Genomic DNA, 18,841 nt, shown 5'->3' with positions numbered 1-18,841 from the left:
AGTGGGAGGAAGTGTGGGTGGATGGGCTCGCCCAGGCGTCCGAAGGAATGTCCCGGAGGGTAGACACATCTGAGCAAAGGTGAAGAGACAAAGGTTGAGAGCTGTGAGGATTCGGAGGATTCCGGGCTTAGAGGAGCGCCCATTCCTGGGCTGCAGGGCGTGGTGGTGGCCCAGGTCTCCTCTCCAGACTTCGTCCTTCTGGACTGCAAGGGTTTTAATCAGCTTGGGTCTGCTTTGTATTTATGCTTATTTATTTTTTAAAGATTTGTTTATTTGAGAGGCAGAGTGACTGACAGAGAGAGGGAAAAACAGAGAGAAAGGTCTTTCATCTTCTGGTTCACTCCCCAAACGGCTGCAATGGCTGGAGCTCGGCCAGGCCAAAGCCAGGAGCCAGGAGCTTCTTCTGGGTGTCTCTTGCGGGTGCAGGGGTTCAAGCACTTGGGCCATCTTTGACTGCTTTCCCAGGCCACAGCAGAGAGCTGGATTGGAAAAGAGCTCACTCCCCTGGGCTGTGTGTGAGCTGGGTGGTGCAGGGAGCTGGGAAGGGTATAGGGAAGGGGAGAACGGTGCCACAGGTGCCAGGTGGGGAGCTGAGATCAGCGTGGAGGAGCTGGTATACAGCGTGCACCTGCCATTTGGGGCAGTAGGGAGAATGGCAACAGAAAGCTGCTCAGTTGGCCCTCAAGGTGGGAGAGCTGAGAACACACACATCAAACATTGAGTGTGCACCGGCTGTTATTCCAGGACAAGCACTGGGCTTGCCTGCCCGTAGGTGCTCACAGGCCCCTGGGGCAGACAAGCACGTGGGCTTGTCACCCACCTGTCTGCCTCTGTTCCTGGTGTGTGCCAAGGAAGGGCGTGGGCTCCGAGCTCAGTGGGGTGCGTGTGAGGGCTTTACCCCCTCGATGACCTTTGTGCTACTTCTTAAGCCATGAGACACCCTTTAGGAAGAGAACTGTGCATATGAAGTCCCAAATGGGAAGAAGGAACTAAACCTAGCGTAAGACCTTGTCTTGGCTGACACCGTGGCTCACTAGGCTAATCCTCCGCCTTGCGGTGCCGGCACACCGGGTTCTAGTCCCGGTCGGGGCGCCGGATTCTGTCCTGGTTGCCCCTCTTCCAGGCCAGCTCTCTGCTGTGGCCCAGGAAGGCAGTGGAGGATGGCCCAAGTGCTTGGGCCCTGCACCCCATGGGAGACCAGGAGAAGCACCTGGCTCCTGCCTTCAGATCAGCTGTGCGCCGGCCGCAGCGCGCCGGCGGCGGCGGCCATTGGAGGGTGAATCAACGGCAAAGGAAGACCTTTCTCTCTGTCTCTCTCACTGTCCGCTCTGCCTGCCTGCCAAAAACAAAACCAAACAGACAAACAAAAAAAACCCTTGCCTTACAGAATAGCGTAAGCTGGTGTCCAGCTATGGGTCTGCTCCCTCTCTCTTCTGGGCCAGCCAGGCCGTCACAGGTGGCAGGGGCTGCATTTGGGATGAGGACTCCAAGCTGGTCCGAGGCTTGCTCCTCCTTGAAGGTGTGGAGGCCCGAGCTGGTGACTGGAGGGGAGTGAGCCTGGATCTGGCCACATCCTGAGAGGAGGGCTCTCTTTGGGCCATGGTGCAGAGTGGGTGAGGCGCGGGAATGGTGACAAATGTCTTGGAGACGTGTGCTACTGGCAGGGATACCGGACAGCTGCGGGAAGCGCCGTCCGTGGCGGGATGGGAGCATCTGCAGTACAGCCCCGCTGCTTCCTGAAGGGGAGAGATCCGAGTGTGTCTCCTCCCAGCTGCACTCGCAGGACAGACTCTCAGGCATTGTGAGGGTCACACTATCAGGTCATGGGCACAGGCTCCTTGGGACTTGGGCTTGGTTGTCTGTAGGTCATAGCCTGGGGCAGGGAGGCCTGTGAGACATCCAGGTCATGTAGGATATGCCCCATACGATCTGGGGAGCAGTGGAAGCCCTAACTGGCTTCTCAGTTAGAAACTCAAGGTGCCCTTCTGGGGAGCAGTTCAGGTTGATCCTGCTCTGGAAAGGGGCTTCCGGCTTGAGACAGAGGGGCCCCCAGGCCCCAGAGGGTGTGCTGTGCGGTCAGCCTCCTCCCATGCCCCCATCACGGGCGCCTGGCGAGGCGGAGCCCGGCCTCCTCCTTGAGCTTGGCTTTGTGAGACCTCTCTGCTCCAGCCAGACCTGCCTGCCTCTGTTCCCCGCGTGGCGTTGTGGTTATTCTCTCTTCCCTTAGCCCGCTCACCTGCTGGCTGTGGCGTGCCCTCGTCCTCTAACATGATCACACGATGTTCACGGATGTGCAGGGCCAGCTCAGGCACTTCTGCTGCCTTGGGAAAGGCATCCTGCCCAGGATGCCAGAGAACCCTAGTCTTTTCCGCATCTGCCCGTGGTAGCAGGGCCAGAGGTCGCTCCCTTTCCTGCCTCTTCCAGCGTCTTCCAGCGTCCTTGGGTCTCAGGGACCGGTTCAGTTTGTGTCTGCATGGCCAGCCTGTGGCTGCCCTGTGACTGGAGCTTGGTGCTGCATGAATGAAAGGGGATTTACTCTAGATTAGTCCAGCTCCTTGTCCTACTTGCCTGGGAGATGCAGCGGTTGAGGAAAGGGGTTGTGGTGGGAAGTGGGGCCAGAGTTCAGAGGTGTAGATAAAGAAATGTCTTTAGTTGTTTCTCCAGGGGGGCTCCCAGGAAGCTGTCGCAGAGCCAGCTAGAAGTAGCAGGTGGGGCGCCCCAGGTGTGCACCTGTTGGGTCACACAGCCTGTTGCAGTCAGCCCCTCCTGGAGGAGCCACGTTCAGGGTCAAAAGCCCGTCCCCACCCAGATGTGAACCTTGAGCTCCCGGGCAGAGGCCTCCGGAACAGGTCTGTGGTGGCCCCTGAGTGCCCCTTTGCCCTCCCTGGCTCTTCTCCCCTGGTCCTGATTCCACTCAGCCCTATCTTGGTCCCTCCCTTTGTCCCCTCCTCTCTACCCCCTCAGGAGGGAGGGGCACAGTGTGGGAGGTGTTGATCAGCTACTTTGAGGCCTTCTCCAGCCAGACTGACCCCGTTGGGCTTGCTGATGGTGAGGCAGCCCCGGTGGACTGCCCACACCTGGCCCTGTGCTGGAGGCTGAGGGTGGAGTTGCAGGCCGGTCCTGGCTGGCCTCACCCATTGGGAGCTGAGCAGCATGGCCCTGGCAGGCAGTGGTTCATGTTCTAGTGCACGGAGCTTGTCCTGGTCTGCAGGCATCCCAGATCTTAACCACTGAGCCCCACACTCACTCCAGCATAATGTTTAAAATGCATGAAATAAATATAGAGGATTACCAGAAGAACCAATTATATGGAAATATAGTCATCAAAATATTAATTAAATTTGTGATTGAGCCGTATGTGCTTCTTTATTAATGCATTAAGGAATAAAAGCTGCCTGCATGTCTAACAACCACCTTCATTTTGAAGTAAAAATGAGCGCAGTGGTGTTTTGAGATACTCGCCAGCAATGACGTGATGTGGAGACGCCCGAGGTTTCTGTGGGTGAGAAATTTCATGCATGTTGCTGGTACTGAGTGGTTAGTTGCATTAGTGGGTAATTGAAGGACACGTACATTTGAGTCAGATGTTAGAAAAAATCAATGAGCAGCTTTTTTTTCCATCCAGTGAGCCGAGCCTCTGCAGTCTAGGCGTGACCTCCGGGGCTCTGTAGGCCATAGGTAAGGACACTGCAGCTGGCTGTGGAGAGGTGCTCAGGGCTGCTGTTGGGGCACACACAGGCTGTGTGGGACAGGGGTGGGGACAGGGCAGTGCCATCACACCCTCCCTGCGGGCTGGCTCCCTCTGGTTTTGGCTCTGGGCTGCCTCCTGGGCCCTGATGGTTGTTGGCCAGGGAGAGCTAACCTGCGGAGACCGAAGGCTTCTTCTGTGGGTCGCTTTGAGTCCTGCAGCCTTTGGCTCCTGCTGTTCTTGTGTATCCCCACATGCTTGCAGACATGTGTGCCTGCTTTACCCTGGCACTTGGGCATGGTGTGGCTTTTGCCTTTGAAATAAAAAAAAAAAAAAAAAAAAAGCCGGTGCCACGGCTCACTAGGCTAATCCTCCGCCTTGTGGCACCGGCACACCGGGTTCTAGTCCCGGTCAGGGTGCCGGATTCTGTCCCGGTTGCCCCTCTTCCAGGCCAGCTCTCTGCTGTGGCCCGGGAGTGCAGTGGAGGATGGCCCAAGTGCTTGGGCCCTGCACCCCATGGGAGACCAAGAGAAGCACCTGGCTCCTGCCATCGGATCAGCGCGGTGCGCCAGCCGCAGCGGCCATTGGAGGGTGAACCAACGGCAAAGGAAGACCTTTCTCTTTGTCTCTCTCTCTCACTGTCCATTCTGCCTGTCAAAAAAAAAAAAAAAAAAAAAAAAAATTCTAGGCGCCCGTTAAGCAAAGTTCCAGCAGAGATGAGTTGGAAATGTTTTATGGGTGCTGCTTTTGCTGACTTTGCAGAGGAAGTCACCCGTGTTGGCCCTGGGCCCGACAGTCTCTCTCGGGGTGCGGTGTATGCAGTGAGAAATCAAAGGGCACGTCTCCGCCCACCTGGATTCTGGGGGTGTCGCGCAGTGAGTAATGGCTGCGGTGTAACTCCCTGCCTGCAGCTCGGGCTGAGCGGCAGGCCGCTGTTGGGCCTGCAGCCCAGGACAGACAGGAGATAAGTAGTTCATGTCCAGTGCCCAGGGAAATTGTTCCAGAACCCCCCTCACATTAAGTCCCTGCTAGAAAATGACATATGGTACACACATAGACCTGTGCACATACTTGTGTATGCCTTAATTGTTTATATCTGTTTGAGAGACAGAAACGGACAGGCACACAGAATGGTGAGACAGACAGAACTCCCATCTGCCAGTTCACTCCCCAGATGCCCACAACGGCCAGGAATTGGCTGCGCTAAAGCTGGGAACCTGGTATTCAATCCAGGTGTCACACATGGGCGGCAGGAACCGAACAACTTGAACCATGACCTGCTGTCTTCCAGGGTCTGCGTTGGAGGGAGCTGGAACTGGGCCGAGCTGGAGCTGGAAATCAAATGCAGACACTAGGATGTGGGACGCAGGCATCTTGACTGGTGTCTTCACAGCCAGGCTGGACACTCCCCTTCTCCTGTGTTTTTAAATTACTTATTTATTTGAAAGTCAGAACTACAGAGAGAAAGGGAGAGAGAAAGGGGGAGAGAGAGAGAGAGAGAGAGAGAGTGAGTCCATTTGCTGGTTCACTTTGCGGATGGCCATGGCAGCCAAGGCTAGGCCAGGAGCCAGGAGCTTTATCCGGGTCTCCCATGTGGGAGGCAGGGGCTCAAACAATTGGGCTATCATATTCTGCAGGGAGCTGGATCGGAATTGGAGCAGCCAGGTCTCAAACTAGCACCCATGTGAGATGCTGGCTTTGCAGGTGGTGGCTTTACCTGCTAAGGCCGCAACATCGCCCCCCACCCCCCTCTAAATCTCTCTAGAGAGCTTACAATGTGTGATGCAGTGCCTGTGCCCTGTCTGTGATTATTATACCCTATTGTGTAGGGAAAGATGACAAGGAAAAAGCCTGTACACGTTCAGTACAGATGCGTTCTTTGTTTGTTTGTTTGTTTTCCCCATGGCTGAGTCTATGGATGTAGAACCTGGGTGTAAGGTCTCCTTCACAGTCGCAGCTGACTGCTCAGGGAGAAGGTGGCTTGTCAAGTTTACAGTCTTGCCGGTGCCGCGGCTCACTAGGCTAATCCTCCGCCTTGCGGCGCCGGCAAAACGGGTTCTAGTCCCAGGCGGGGCGCCGGATTCTGTCCCCGTTGCCCCTCTTCCAGGTCAGCTCTCTGCTGTGGCCCAGGAGTGCAGTGGAGGATGGCCCAAGTGTTTGGGCCCTGCACCCCATGGGAGACCGGGATAAGTACCCGGCTCCTGCCATCGGATCAGCGCGGTGCACTGGCCGCAGCGCGCCAGCCGCAGCGGCCATTGGAGGGTGAACCAACGGCAAAGGAAGACCTTTCTCTCTGTCTCTCTCTCTCTCTCACTGTCCACTCTGCCTGTCAAAAAAAAAAAAAAAAAAGTTTACAGTCTTGATGCGTTCCTCCGGACAGGGGACCGGCCCTTCTGAGAGCCCTGCATGTGGGGGCGTGGCTTCAGGCTGGGTGGAGGCTGCACCTGTGGGTAAGGATGAGGGTGATTGCAGATGATGGAGTTGGGGCTGGGCCCCACAGCCTGTGGACAGGACGGAGGAGGTCTGGGGTTGGGCATTTCGGCCAGGGGTGCTGCTGGGGGACAGGCTGAGGCCCCCTGTAGCAGTGCCCGGGTGTCATGCCCCTGTGCTGTTGGGGAACCTGGAGATACAGTCCCCTCAGTGAGAGGAAAGGGTGGGGGAGACCATGGGACCCTGGGGCAGGAGTGCTGGCAGCTACACTTTCACTTCCTGCGAGCAGGACCAGCTGGGAGGCTGTCGCGTTTAAGCGCCGTCACTCAGTTTCCTTGCTGGGAGCTGAGTGAGGCAGAATGGCAGCCCTCGCTCAGGAGCAGCAGAGGTGGGGTGTTCCTGACCCCTCTGCCCTTCCTGGCCAGGCGAGGGCCCAGGGTCCTCTTCCTGCCCCGCTGGTGCTGATGTGGCTGGGAAGCGTGTGGCTGCCTGTGTCAGCTGTGACTTGGTCCACTCAGCAGATATTTCCAGAGTGCCTGGGATGCTAGGCGTGGGGACACAGCAGTGATCAGAGCAGACCCAGATCTCAATCCCTTGGTGTCTGTGTTGGTGCAGGTGGGTGGACAGCCAGCAAGCACAAGGTGTCACAGCGGCCACTCTGTCCTGAGGTGGACCAGGCGGTTCAGCCTGGCCGGAGCCCACAGTCTGCTGAGGCTGGCAGGAGAGCCAAGTGCAGGGGCGCCCCACCCCACGGAGCTCTGGGCAAGGGAAAGAAGAGGAGGGAGGCAGCCAGGAACCCAGTGAGGACAAGATAAACCCTAAAAGACAAAGGAAAAACTTGGCTTGGCTGGAGCTGTGGCCCTGGGTGGAGAGAGGCTGCGGCCATTTCCTGTTCCATTCCATGGCCCTGCTAGGGAGGGAGCCAGGGGAGAGGACTCTGCCCTTGACTCTCTTCCTAACCCCATCTCATGTGCCTCCACGTGACAAAGACCCCACGGAAGCCAGCACTGGCTGAACAGGGCTTGTGGGTGGGTTGGGCTCTGGGCAGAGCCTGGTGGGTGTGGGTCTGGAAGACAAGAGGAGGGCAGGGTGGGGGGGAGAGATGCCACCTGCTCCCGTGTCCCTGGTCTGAGAGTCAGGGCCATTGGGGTTCCACAGCACTCCCAGGAAGGTCCTGTCTGCCCTACTTGCACAGCTGCCCAGGTAGAGCCCTCTGTGTGCACCAGCTGCTGGTTGTCCCTGCCCTCCACCTGCTGCCCCTGGCTGGAGAGCCTGTGACGGGGGGCGGGGGGGGGGAGGCTCCCTCCTCCTCCTCCTCCTCCTCCTCCTCCTCCTCTACCCTGTGGGCCCCGCCCTCTACTCACACGCACTTTGGCTTCCAACTCTAGCTATATTGCCCTCCTTCCCTCCATTCATTCCACATCTGCTTTGCCCTTGTCCTCAGGGAGCTTCCATTTTACCTGGGGGGACAGAGAGACTGGGAGAAAACAGGGGACGAGGTTGAGCCTGGGCGGGAGCAAAAGCTGCTCTCAGGGGAGGGTGGCGTTTCTGCAGAGGTGTGCAGGGGCGCCTGTGTGAAGGGCCTTCCTCGCAGGGAACAGCAGCAGCAAAGCCTGCAGGTTCTTGGTGGGAGGGGAAGATGGAGAGTGACTGTGTTGCAGTGGAGGAAGCCAGGGCGCAAAGCGGAGGGTCCTGGACCCCTCATCGCCTTGTAGCTGGGAGTGTTTGTTCCAAGGGCACCACGGAGCTGGTGAGAGGTTGGGTGGTGAGTGCCTTCTGGAATGTGCATACATTTTTTTTTGGATTTATTTTATTTATTTGAAAGGTAGAGTTACAGAGAGAGAGAGAGAGACAGAGAGGTCTTCCATCTGTTGGTTCACTCCCCAAATGGCTGCACCGGCCAGAGCTGAGCCGATCTGAAGCCAGGAGCCTAGAGTTTCTTCTGGGTCTCCCATGTGGGTGTGAGGGTCCGAGCACTTGGGCCATCTTCCACTGCTTTCCCAGGTGCATTAGCAGGGAGCTACTGCAAGGCACCCATATGGAGCGCTGGAGCTGCAGGTGGCAGCTTGCCCTGCTAGGCCCTTGGGGATGTGCATAATTTATAGGGCCCTTCTGGGGTGGGTGCAGACCAGGCTGTGGGGAAATTGGGACCAAGAGGGCAGCAGGGAGTTCCTTGCTGTTGTTCAGGCAGGACATGGGGCTGAACCACTCTGGGCGGTGGCCCTGGGGATGGGAAGAAGGGATCCAGTTCTGGTGTCGGGAGGTGTCCGGAGGCTCCAGTGTGGCGATCAAGCCAGGCGGGGGTGACCGATGATGGTGCACTTGGTGTTGGGCAGAGAGCACAATCCCCAGTGTCCTGGGTGCGAGAGGCAGGTGAGGACTAGCAGTGGGGTCCCCATGGCCTGATGGGGTGGGGAGGGGACACAGTGTGTGGAGATCTAAGTGGGGTGGGCTGAGCAGAGCATGTGGGGGGTGGGGGCTGTGTGGCTCTTGATAGACAGAAATGTTTGCTGCTGGGTGGGGTGTGTGTGTCAAGGGCAGTGTTTTCCTGGGTTTCACCACGTATTTAAGACCGCTGGGCTGGGCTGCGGGTACTGAGGATGGTCCTGAGCAAGTCTGCCACAGGTGTGGGGGTGGGGCAGGCATGCCGTGGCCGGGGAGAAGCCTCAGGGGAGCAGCTGCCTGGAGGGGTCCAGGGAGATGGGGAGTTTGGGGAGTGGGTGCTGGGGAAGCCCGCGTGGAGGAGAGGGGCGGGCAGCATTTCCTGCTCTGCAGGGCCGGCAGGATGAGGCTCTGCACCGTCCCTGGCTGGCCTTCACCATGGAACAGGCACTCAGGGATGGCGGACAAGCCCCCTGAGGTCCCCAGGAGGCCCAGGGAGGGCCGTGTCTGGGTCACAGGCAGCTTTGCTGCATGCTGGTTGGGGGAGGGCAGACACGTGTGGGGCACTGACTGTACCCTGTGGGCCTGTGTCTTTGCAGACCTAACTTCTGGCTGGGGAACGAGACCCTGAAGGTGCCACTGGCGCTCTTTGCCCTGAACCGGCGGCGCCTGTGTGAGCGGCTGCGGAAGAACACGGCTGTGCAGGCGGGCTCTGTGGTGGTGCTGCAGGGCGGCGAGGAGACCCAGCGCTACTGCACCGACACCGGGCTGCTCTTCCGCCAGGTGAGCCCCGCTCCGCCCAACCAGGGCCTGCACTGTGCCTCCTGGGGCCTGCCTTCTCCAGCTGCTGCCTGCTGGGTGTCAGCTGGAGAGGCCCGCTGGAGGCAGTGCAGGCCCCGAGAGCCCAGGCAGCCCACAGGCTAGGGGGGAGGGGTCAGTGCCCTCATAGCCATGGCTGCAGGCAGAGCTGGCACCGGTCAGGCTCAGCGCTCTGAGGTCCAAGTACAGAGAGATGATGGCCCTGGGGGAGCAAGCAGGCAAGGCTTCATGGAGGAAGCACCATTTGGTGTGGGCCCCGAAAGTTGGGGTGAATTCGATAGGTAGGGGGACAGTGTGCACAGGTGGGCAAGCTGAAGGTGGGGTGGGCAGCTTTCCACAGCCAGGGAGCAGCAGAGGGGTCAGGTCCAAGTGGGGAGGGCTGAGTTCTGTCTGCAGGGAGGAGGATGGGGTATGTGCACGTGTGTATGTGTGTGTGCGTGTTGTATGTGTGACTGTGTGTATGTATGTATGTGTATATGTGTATATATGTGTGTGAGTATGCACGTGTGTGTGTTGTATGTGTGAGTGTGTGAATATGTGTATGTGTATATATGTGTGTACATGTGTGAGAGTGTGTGTGTGAAAGTGTAAGTGTGTGTGAGTGTGTGTGTGTGTGTGTGAGTGAGTGACAGGGCGGTTCATCTGAGCAGGAGTCCACTCAGCCCATGCTGACCCTGTGACCTACACTGGGCCTCAGTTTCCTCTCCTGGGGAGTGGTGCGTGGGCTCCCTGACGTTCTGCAAGTGACAGGACTCCAGCCTGGAGTGGTGGTGGTGGCCTGGGCTGGGAATCAGCAGCAGCCCCCAGTCTCCGGAAACAGGAACAAAGACCCCTCCCCCCTGCCCTGAGGAATAAGGATGCTTGTCCAGGACACCCGGGAGGCCCTGAGCTGGACCCACTCCTGCTAGGTCTAGCATCACACCCACTTCACAGATGAGGAAACCGAGGTGCAGGAGGGAAATGACTTGCTAAGTGGTGGAGCCGGGATTAGAACCCCATCTTCTGACTTCAAGATCAGTGTTCTGTTCTTCTCACTGCCGTGCCCAGATCTGGGGCCGATGGGAACTCTAGGAACTCCCTGGAGACAGGTGGAGCGCAGGCAGCATGACCGTGTTGTGTCCAGGTCAGGGTGGGGGTGGGGGAATGAGGAGGGGAGCTGAGCCTGGAGAGAGGGCAGCAGGCGTGGCCTCCCCAGCCGGGCACAGATGGGCTGCGACGCTCGAGGCCAAGAGCAAGTGCACAGGGTTTTTCCTGACAGCAGCTCCTGCCCAAGGGTCCCGTACTTCTGTCCCATCTTCGTGGCTGCGCATGCCTGCAGAGCCCTGGCTGCTAGACACACGCAGGTCCAAGTAAGGTTTTTCTGTCACTTCTTGAGGTTCACATATTCTGTGATTTAAAAACCAATTTCCTAAATTCGGCTGTTGGCGCCCCTGCTGATGATATGCAAGGTTAATTTTGGACGAGATCCTCCTCCACCTCGTACCTTTCTATCATTGCTTTAGCTCAGTGTTTATCGCCAAACACTGCAGTCAGCTGCCCTGGGGGTGGGAGAGGGAAGTGAGACCTCCTGAATGGAGGCTGTGCCTTAGTGCAGGCATCCGGCCGGGCTGCAGGAAACACGGGCTGGGGCTGAGCCAGAGCTGCGGTGCTGCTGGGTGTGTGTCCCCAGGGGTCCTGGGGTAGGGGGTCTCTCAGGGGTCTGGCCGAGGAGGTGGGGCTCAGGCGTGCTGGGGCGTAGGTGTAGAGACGCCCTCAGACTGCTGGAAGCTGGACGGGAGGAGCCGCCAGGATGTCCGGATGAGGTGGGGAGCATGCGGCTGGAGCAGGGAGCTGGGTGCTGAGTGCAAGGGCTGCGGGAGGCTGTGGGAAGATGGTGTCCTGTCTGCTAGCGCCCCTCCATGTGCTGCGGGTTTCTGCCCTGCTCCCTGGGTGACCAGACCCCGGTTTCCCCTTGCAGGAGTCTTTCTTTCACTGGGCTTTCGGCGTCACCGAGCCAGGCTGCTATGGCATCATTGATGTTGACAGCGGGAAGTCAACCCTGTTTGTGCCCAGGCTTCCTGCCAGCCACGCCACCTGGATGGGCAAGTAAGGAGCAGTCCGGGCCTGGTCCCTGTGGATCTGAACATGGGCTGGCGGGGCTGGGGAGGGAGTCCAGGGCCCATGGTGAGGGGGACAGAGTAGCAGGAGGGAGGGCTGGTGGTCAGGCCCGTTGGTGGCTGCTCTGAGCCAGAGGCTGGCACCATGCTTGGGAAGGGGCAGCAGAACCGAAGCTGCAGGCTGGTGGGCAGTGTTGGCTTGGAGGTGGGCTTCCTAATCTCAAAATTCTGAATTTCTAGCTTTGGGAAATGCCTGAGGCTTTGGCCCTAGCGGTGCTCACTCCAGCATGGCCTCCGTGGGTGGGGGTGAGGGTGGCACGTGCTGGTTTGGGTCGGGGGAGGAACCGTCTCTGAGGCCCACCCCTGATGGGCAGGGGATGACTTGACGCCTGCCTCTGGCCTCTCTTGGGTCCTCTGTGAGGCCCTGGGGCTGTGCCAGGGAGCAGAGGTCTGGCCGTGGCACCTGGCTGCTCCAGGGCCCCTGTGGAGCCCCTGCTGCCTGCTCACAGGCGCTGAGGCGGAAGCTGTACTTAACCAGGACGTGCGAGGTGATCCGAGGGTCCCGCGAAGCGCTCACTGCCTCCCAGCCTGTCATTTCCGCCTGGAGAGCGATTATTCTGGGCTAATGTATAAATTGCAGCCTTCGCTGCCTGGCGCCCCAGAACGCTCATTACCAGGTAAACTGACATGGCTGCGGCTGATTCGAGTGGCAAGGCGCCTGGCTGCCGCAGTGCTGGGCTCCTTGTGGAGGGCAGGCCCACGCGGGGCTGCCCCACTTCCTCTACCTCATGCCCCATCTCCTCCCTGGCCCCTAGTGCAAGCCTCCCTTGTGGGCCCTGCCATGCAGCTCTTCTGCTGCCTTGTGGCGAGAGGTGCGGGCCCACACACTGGTGACAGTGGTGCTTCGAGGCCACCTGGCAGGATCCCGGCCTGGCCCTGGGCCTTGAACTTGCCTGCAGAGACTCCGCCGGTAGCCGAAGTGGCAGAAGAGAAGCAGGCTGTGTTACTCCCGGGGATGTTTCCCTGGCCTGGCCCTTGGGAGGGAGGGCAGGGAGTGGACACGCCCGATCCAGCTGGGTGTGGTGGCCTTGGCTGAGAATGGGCAGCAGCCCCCAGGGCCCTCCCCTGACCGCCGCCTTCCCATCCTGATGGTTACTGTCCACCTGATTCCATCCCTGGAGAGTCCCGACCTCTGCCCCATTACAAAGGGAGTCAGGCGCAGTGTGGTGATGGGACCTGTGCTTGTCCTGTGGCCTGGTGGCCTTGTGTACTTGTCCCCGGAGCTCCAGTTCCTTCCCTGTGAACAGACAGTGACACTGCTTGTGGGACCCCACTGGCTGCCATTTCCCTGGTGGTCCCTGTGGGGACGGTTGTTACACTTGTGACACCAGGGGAGGCTGTGATGATGTCAGGGGGATGATTGATGAGTCCAGAAATGGCCCCAGCCAGCAGTGTTTCTTGTGGAATGTCTTCTCGCTCCTGTGTGACCCCGGTCATGACAGGTTTGATGCACGGATGACTAAGAGGGCAGACCACAAGGTGCACTCTGCCGTGGGGCACTTGCCCTGGGGACCACACCATGAGGAAGCCCAGAGTCCCCCACGTGGAGAGTCCTGGCTGACTGCCAGCCCTGCCTGTGCACATGAGCCTTCCCAGCGTGGAGTGGAGATTGCCCATTGGGGCCCTGGGAGTTTCCAACCTTCAGAGTCCATTCCCATGATCAGTGGGTTTCCACCGAGTGCCTGGGTTTTGTGCTACCCAATCCCTGACTTCTGGAGCTGGCCTCTGGAAGACAATTCTCCCAGAATCCTCTCTCCACCTGAGGGTAGAGCTGATGTAAGGGGAGCTGTGGCCTCGGCCCTTTCCACAGGGGGCACATCTCAGGAGTAGCATCTTGGGGCCCCTGCGTGGCCAGAGCCCCAGTTCTGTCTGACCTGGCTGCCCTCTCAGTCATCCCCACCCCCGCCGTGGCCCTTCCTCCCAGCTCAGATGCCACGGAGACGTCCCATTGCTTCGAGAGCTGGTGCGGCGGTCAGGGCACTGGCCCCACCTGAGATGCGGGGATGGGCAGTGATGGAAAGACAGCTTCAGGGAGGTCTGGTCAGGGCCCCACCTGAAGTTTCTGCTCCTGGGGTGGGGGGCTCTGAGTGTGCCTCCTGCCTGTCTACTGCTGACCCTTACATGGGTCAGGCGTGGACAGCCTATATAGGCTGTGATGGAGAGCCTGGGTCCTGCCCCAGAGACCCCGCCGTCCAGCGGCTGAATCTGCGTGCATCTCACTGTGCCTCCTGCAGCCTCCATCTGGGGAGCCAAATGGCACTTGACTTGAGGGTTTAAAACCCCAGGATCTGATTGGTCAGGGAACAGCTGTTAGCAGTTGGCTTTTCAGGAGTGTAATCTCCAATAATACAAGAATAATGTCCTGCGCCTTGGCTGCAGCTGGGTTTCCGAGTGGCTGTTAACAGTTTGCCTGTGCTCAGGCCCTGCTGTGCTGAGCCAGCTCCTTGTCTAGCGTGGACAGAGGGCCCTGGGTGACCTTGAGGGTTGCAGGTGGGTGTTCCTGGTGGAAGAGGCTCCGTGTGCAGACAGGGCAGCCTTGGTCCCAAGGGGGATTCTGGCCCCACAGCTTTGAGGTGGATCCTATGTCCTGCAGCTCAGGGTCCTACGGCAGCCACCCCCAGCAGGCTTTTCTCTTCTCTGCTCTGGGCTGACCGTGTCCAAACTCCTCTGTCCCCCAGCCCCTGGAGAGAAGGCACGGTTGTCAGAGGGCAGTAGAGAAGGGTGGGTTGGGTCTGGGGAGTGGCCGGATCTGCTTGCATGTGGCTGCTTGCAGACACTCTTAATCAATAGAGCGCCGGGAGCCAGGCTGATGGGATTACCTGGCCTTTGTGATCAAAACCCGGCAGACTGAGCGTTTGACCTTCAGCTCCTCGGCTTCCTTTGCAGTCTCTATCTGATGGCTTTTGAAAATCCTCCAGGCAGATCCTGCCATTCAGAGTTGCCCTGGGAAACCGCACCCCCGTCTGCAGGCTCTGTCGCTTCCTGGGTCAAGTGTCCGCCTTGCTGTTGGGGTGCAGATGCGCAGGGGCCATGGGTAGTCTGGTGCCAGCCTGTTCTTCTCCCCTGGCCTTTTTTTTGGGGGGGAATCCTCTAACTTGTTTTTATTTGGCATCTTTGCTCATAAAAGCATGGTGCTTTTTGGATAAGTGAGCGTTTCCCATCATTTTCCATCAGAATCAGACTTGGCTAATGGCGGCTTTGGCTGTGGTATCTGGAGGCCTCTGAGTAGGCAGAAAATTGCCTCTGTGACTCAGTGCCCTGGGCAGCTTCAGAGCCCACAGAGGGTGAGCGGCTTTGGGCCAGTTTGGGGACCTCCTGTGCTTCGCAGCTTGGCCTGGCCCACGGGAGGAGCTGCTCGGCCTGCCTGGGGGCCTGTGTGGCAGCAATGAACCTTTCTAGGGCTCTGGGACCGCTCCTTTTGGTCTGGGAGCTGCTGTGGGGTGCACACGTGTATAGTGGATTCATGTGTATGTGTGTGTGTGTGAGATGTGTGTGTGTGTGTGCAGTGATCGTGGTACACGTGTGTTTGTGGTGTGGGGCATGTGTTCTTGTTCATGGCACTGTCCCCTCCCCATATACCTTGCATCACAAGGACCAAGACTTCCTCGGCCTCCCTGGCCTGTGGTCTCCCCTGGCTCCCTCTTTGATTGGGGTGGGGTGTGGGGCCCTCCGAGGGGCACAGACCTGCCTGGGAAAGGGTGTCTCATCCTGGCAGTCTGCCCCAGACACCTGGGCACCAAGGCATTGCGGAGTCCCCAGCCGGGTGCGGCCCGCTGCCAGGGCTGCCGTGGCCTCCTCCTCCCACAGTGCCGTGGCCCTCCCGCTGCTTGGCTGCTCTGGGGCGCCCTCCCTGTCTGGGAGAGCCATGCTTTTCCCTGTGACGACCTGATGAGATCTTGAGATGGTTGCCAACCTGCACTCGAGCCCGCGGCCTCCTCCCGTGTGCTGCGCTGCAGCCGAAGGCAGCTCTGGCCCTGGATGCGGACGGCGCCTGCTGTAATTTGGCCCTATTACTTATTCATTAACCGCGGGCAGGTGGTCAGCTGGCCGCTGAGACCTGCTCTTTGGAATTTCATTTTCTAGAGGGCTCCTTTGCGTCTGCCCTGCGTGCCATTAATTTAACGTCTCCTTCCTGCCAAGGCCCACGCCGGGTGTTGGCGCTCACTGCAGAGTGAGCGGGTGTCAGCTCTGAGCCACGGACCCAGCCGCTGGCAGAGCAGGTCCACACGGCCCACGGTCCCTGGAGGATGAGAGCTCCCTTGAGCAGGGAACGCCTCTCCTTCAAATTCTCCCTTGCACTTGGCAGGCGAATATCCTGGCCCTGGAGCTCCCGGGCCGTGGGGCCTGGTGAGAGCTGCCCAGGACGGTCCCCAGGCTCCAGGTAGGATAGGGTGCAGGCCTGCCCTGTGGCCGTCTCTGGCCCTGGGCAGCCTGGCCACGTGGTGACTTCATCAGCCAGCTGTGCAGGGCACAAGGGGGCTTGCCACTCTGTTTCCCATCAGCTCCCAGATCTCAGCTGTCGGGCCTCTGAAGGCTGTACGATGTGGCACTCTGGCTTCCATATTCCTTAGGGTGACACTTAAGTGAGGTCTACCGTAGTTGGCCTCAAAACATGAAAAATAAGTACCATTCGAACTCTTCGTCCAAGAACAGAACCCACAGAGCCAGGGAGGATGCGCGCAGCTCTTCGGGTCTCATCTGTGGCCTGTAGCTAGGGAGGCATGTCTCGGTCCCAGAGGCCCGGCTTGCACTCCGGCTGGACCGGGTCAGCTGGCTTCGATGAGCAGGGCAAGTGGTGTTTGGTGGGCTGGCACCTGTGCTCACTTCCTCCCAACACTGGGGCAGCAGAGAGCGCGTGGAGCCGTCCCCAGGCCTCCAGTCCCCTAAGTCTCTGATGAGGCTTCAGTGCAGGGAGGGCAGGAGGGGCAGAGACACCATTCCTGGTGGCCTCCCGTGGCAAGGCGGGAGGTGTCAGTCCCCCGCAGGAAGGGGGTGAGAAGGTGAGATGCTCCCACTGATGCCCCTCTGTAGGGAGGCCCTGAGGCTGGCCTCAAAAGCAGGGCCTTTGTACTTCTTGAGAGTCTATGGGAGTTTGCATTCCATACCTATCACAGCTGGAGGTGACGAGGTGGTGGGGCCAGAGGCGGCACTGGGGACTGACCGAGGCGTTGGGGCTGCAGCCGGGTACTCAGATGGACGTGGTGGACGTGCCCAGCAGCGCGTTTGCTGACAGCCCTGCCCCTTGTTTCCGTCCTGACCCTTTTCTGCTTTGTGCGTTTATACCCAGCTACAGGGTCAACTGGGCACTGCTCAGTAGCTGCGGCTGTGCGTGCTGCCTTTGAGCTGGCTGCACATGGGCCAGCCCCACAGCTGAGGCCTCCAGGGCCCAGGCAAGGTTCTTGTCATCAGTTCATGTCCCGGAGCTGCTTGAGGCCGTGCTCCCGGAGGTGTCCGACCTTGGCCGGCTCATCGGAGTCCTGTCCAACATGGCAGCCTGTGTGACTATAGTGAGCACTTGTCATTCATGGCAGGAGCTTGATACCGGCCAAGCACTGCAGAGGCCGAAAGGGAGAAGCAGCGGGGCCGTCCTGGTGGCAGTGACCAGGATCTCCTCGCACTGAACTCTGCTCTCTGCGCGTAGCTCTGAGCCGCACTGCCAGTCTCCGTCACCTCTCCCGCCACCCCATCTGCCCCTGGGCCTGGGGCTGTGCTTCTGCCACCTTAGTGGGCAGAGAGGGACATGGCAGAGGACCAGAGAGAGCCAGGCATTCCGTTTCCTGGGCAGTGCTGCTGGTCTTCTGTGTCACAGTGGCCGAGAGTAGCACGCAGGACACTTATGCAGGGACTCGCCCATCAAGGTGGTCACCTCTGAGTCGCAAGGTGTCGTCCTGCCCTGCTGGATCTGCACCTCCCTCCCCCGGCAGCCCTCTCCCACCCCCTCACCCCTCTTGGGCCCAGGAAGCACAACCCAGATCCATCTGCTGTTTTCCGACTGAGTCTTCCTTCGCTGAGATCACAGCCCGTGTGGGCATGTGGCGAGGATGGGCTGCATCCCCCCGTGATGACGTGCCAGGTTGGGGTGGCATGTGCATGCGTCATTGGACTTGGCTGGCGATGGCCCCCCATGAAATTCACTGTCCTCTGCATGTAGGCTCTGTCTCCCACAGCGGCACTGACTCATCTGCCCACCGAGAGCGTGGGGGGGGCCTGCCCACAGCAGCCACAGCCAGGGGCCCATCACGGGACGGGCAAGGGCCGGCCATCCTTGTCCGCGCCAGGTCTTCTCGCCAGCGAGGAGCGAGCAGTTTTCTCATCACACTGTCAGACCGATGCTGACTTCTTCAGGCTGCTAATACGTTAGCTTTCCTTTGACGAGGCTCTGTCCTGGCCTGGGAGGCAGCTTGGTTCTTGCTCCGAAGGGCGGGCTCTCCCTGGAGAGGAGGAAATGACCAGGGCGCTGTCTGCAGCTGCTGGCTGCAGGTGGCCAGGGTCACAGAGGAGTGAAAGTGAGCTGGGGGGTGGGGGGTAGGTGCTGAGGCAGGTGAGGCTCAGGCGGCACTGCGGCTCAGGACTCTGTCTTTGAGTCTGTGCTGGGCAGACCCACTCCGTGCCAGTGTTTGGATGGGCAGCGTCCTGGGGCTTCACGGCCTGGGTTTGGCGGGCAGGAAGGTGGCTGTGCCGGGCCATTGCCAAGCCCTGACCATGGCATATCCCTGTGTTTGCCTTTGAGGATCCATTCCAAGGAGCACTTCAAAGAGAAATACTCCGTGGACGACGTCCAGTACTCAGACGAGGTGAGTAGCTGACGCCTCTTCTCTCCCAGCTGCTCGGGGCTTCCCAGAGCCTCCTCCCCTTGCCACAGCCTGGCTGGACTTCAGGGACAGCAGCACCCAGCCACCAGCTGCTTCTGGTGGGTGGGAAACGCACAGCCTCAGAGGAAGTCACTTCTCTGCTTGCACAGCGCCCGTGACTTAGTGGAGGGAAGTGTGTGGTGACCTGGCTTGTGGCCACTGAGATGCGCTGGGGAGGAGGCTCGGAGGCCGGTCTGCAGCAGGGGCCCTGGTGTGACCTAAGTCACGCCCTGGCCTGTGCCTGGGTCTTCACACATCAGGAGCCCTCCCCTCAGGCAGAGCTGTCAGCAGAGCTCCAGGCCGTGCAGGTCTGTGCGATAGAGTGCAGTAGGAGGCCCGCTGTCCTGAATCCATTTCCCACGTGGCTGTCCTGTGGGTGTCATGTGGTCTGGGGTTGTGAGTGACTCTCCTCCTGGGGTTTTGAATCTGTCCTGAGTCCAAGCAGGTGAAAGGGGCTGCACTGATAGGGTGGGGCTCGGCAGAGGTTAGAGCGCGCCCAGGAGCCCTGTAGTGTA

At 59.5% G+C, this 18,841-nt stretch overlaps 1 protein-coding gene across 2 annotated transcripts in view; it reads left to right on the top strand.

Moving 5' to 3' along the window:
• Positions 1 to 18,841, top strand: part of PEPD (peptidase D) — a 112,244-nt gene that overhangs the window by 608 nt on the left and 92,795 nt on the right. Inside the window, exons 2-5 of one of the 2 annotated variants that reach the window (XM_089319125.1) lie at positions 3,626 to 3,678; positions 9,100 to 9,283; positions 11,277 to 11,404; positions 18,206 to 18,269. In XM_089319125.1, the coding sequence (XP_089175251.1) occupies positions 11,397 to 11,404; positions 18,206 to 18,269 (72 nt within the window). In that variant the 5' untranslated portion in view covers positions 3,626 to 3,678; positions 9,100 to 9,283; positions 11,277 to 11,396. The remainder of the gene's footprint in view (positions 1 to 3,625; positions 3,679 to 9,099; positions 9,284 to 11,276; positions 11,405 to 18,205; positions 18,270 to 18,841) is intronic. The other variant, XM_051846721.3, reaches the window with a different exon arrangement.

This window comes from Oryctolagus cuniculus, chromosome 18 (genome assembly GCF_051225735.1).
Source record: "Oryctolagus cuniculus isolate XC-2025 breed Fujian yellow rabbit chromosome 18, ASM5122573v1, whole genome shotgun sequence".
NCBI lineage: Eukaryota > Metazoa > Chordata > Mammalia > Lagomorpha > Leporidae > Oryctolagus > Oryctolagus cuniculus.
The sequence above is the reverse complement of the archived record's forward strand: the minus strand, read 5'-3'. Positions and strand labels throughout refer to the sequence as shown.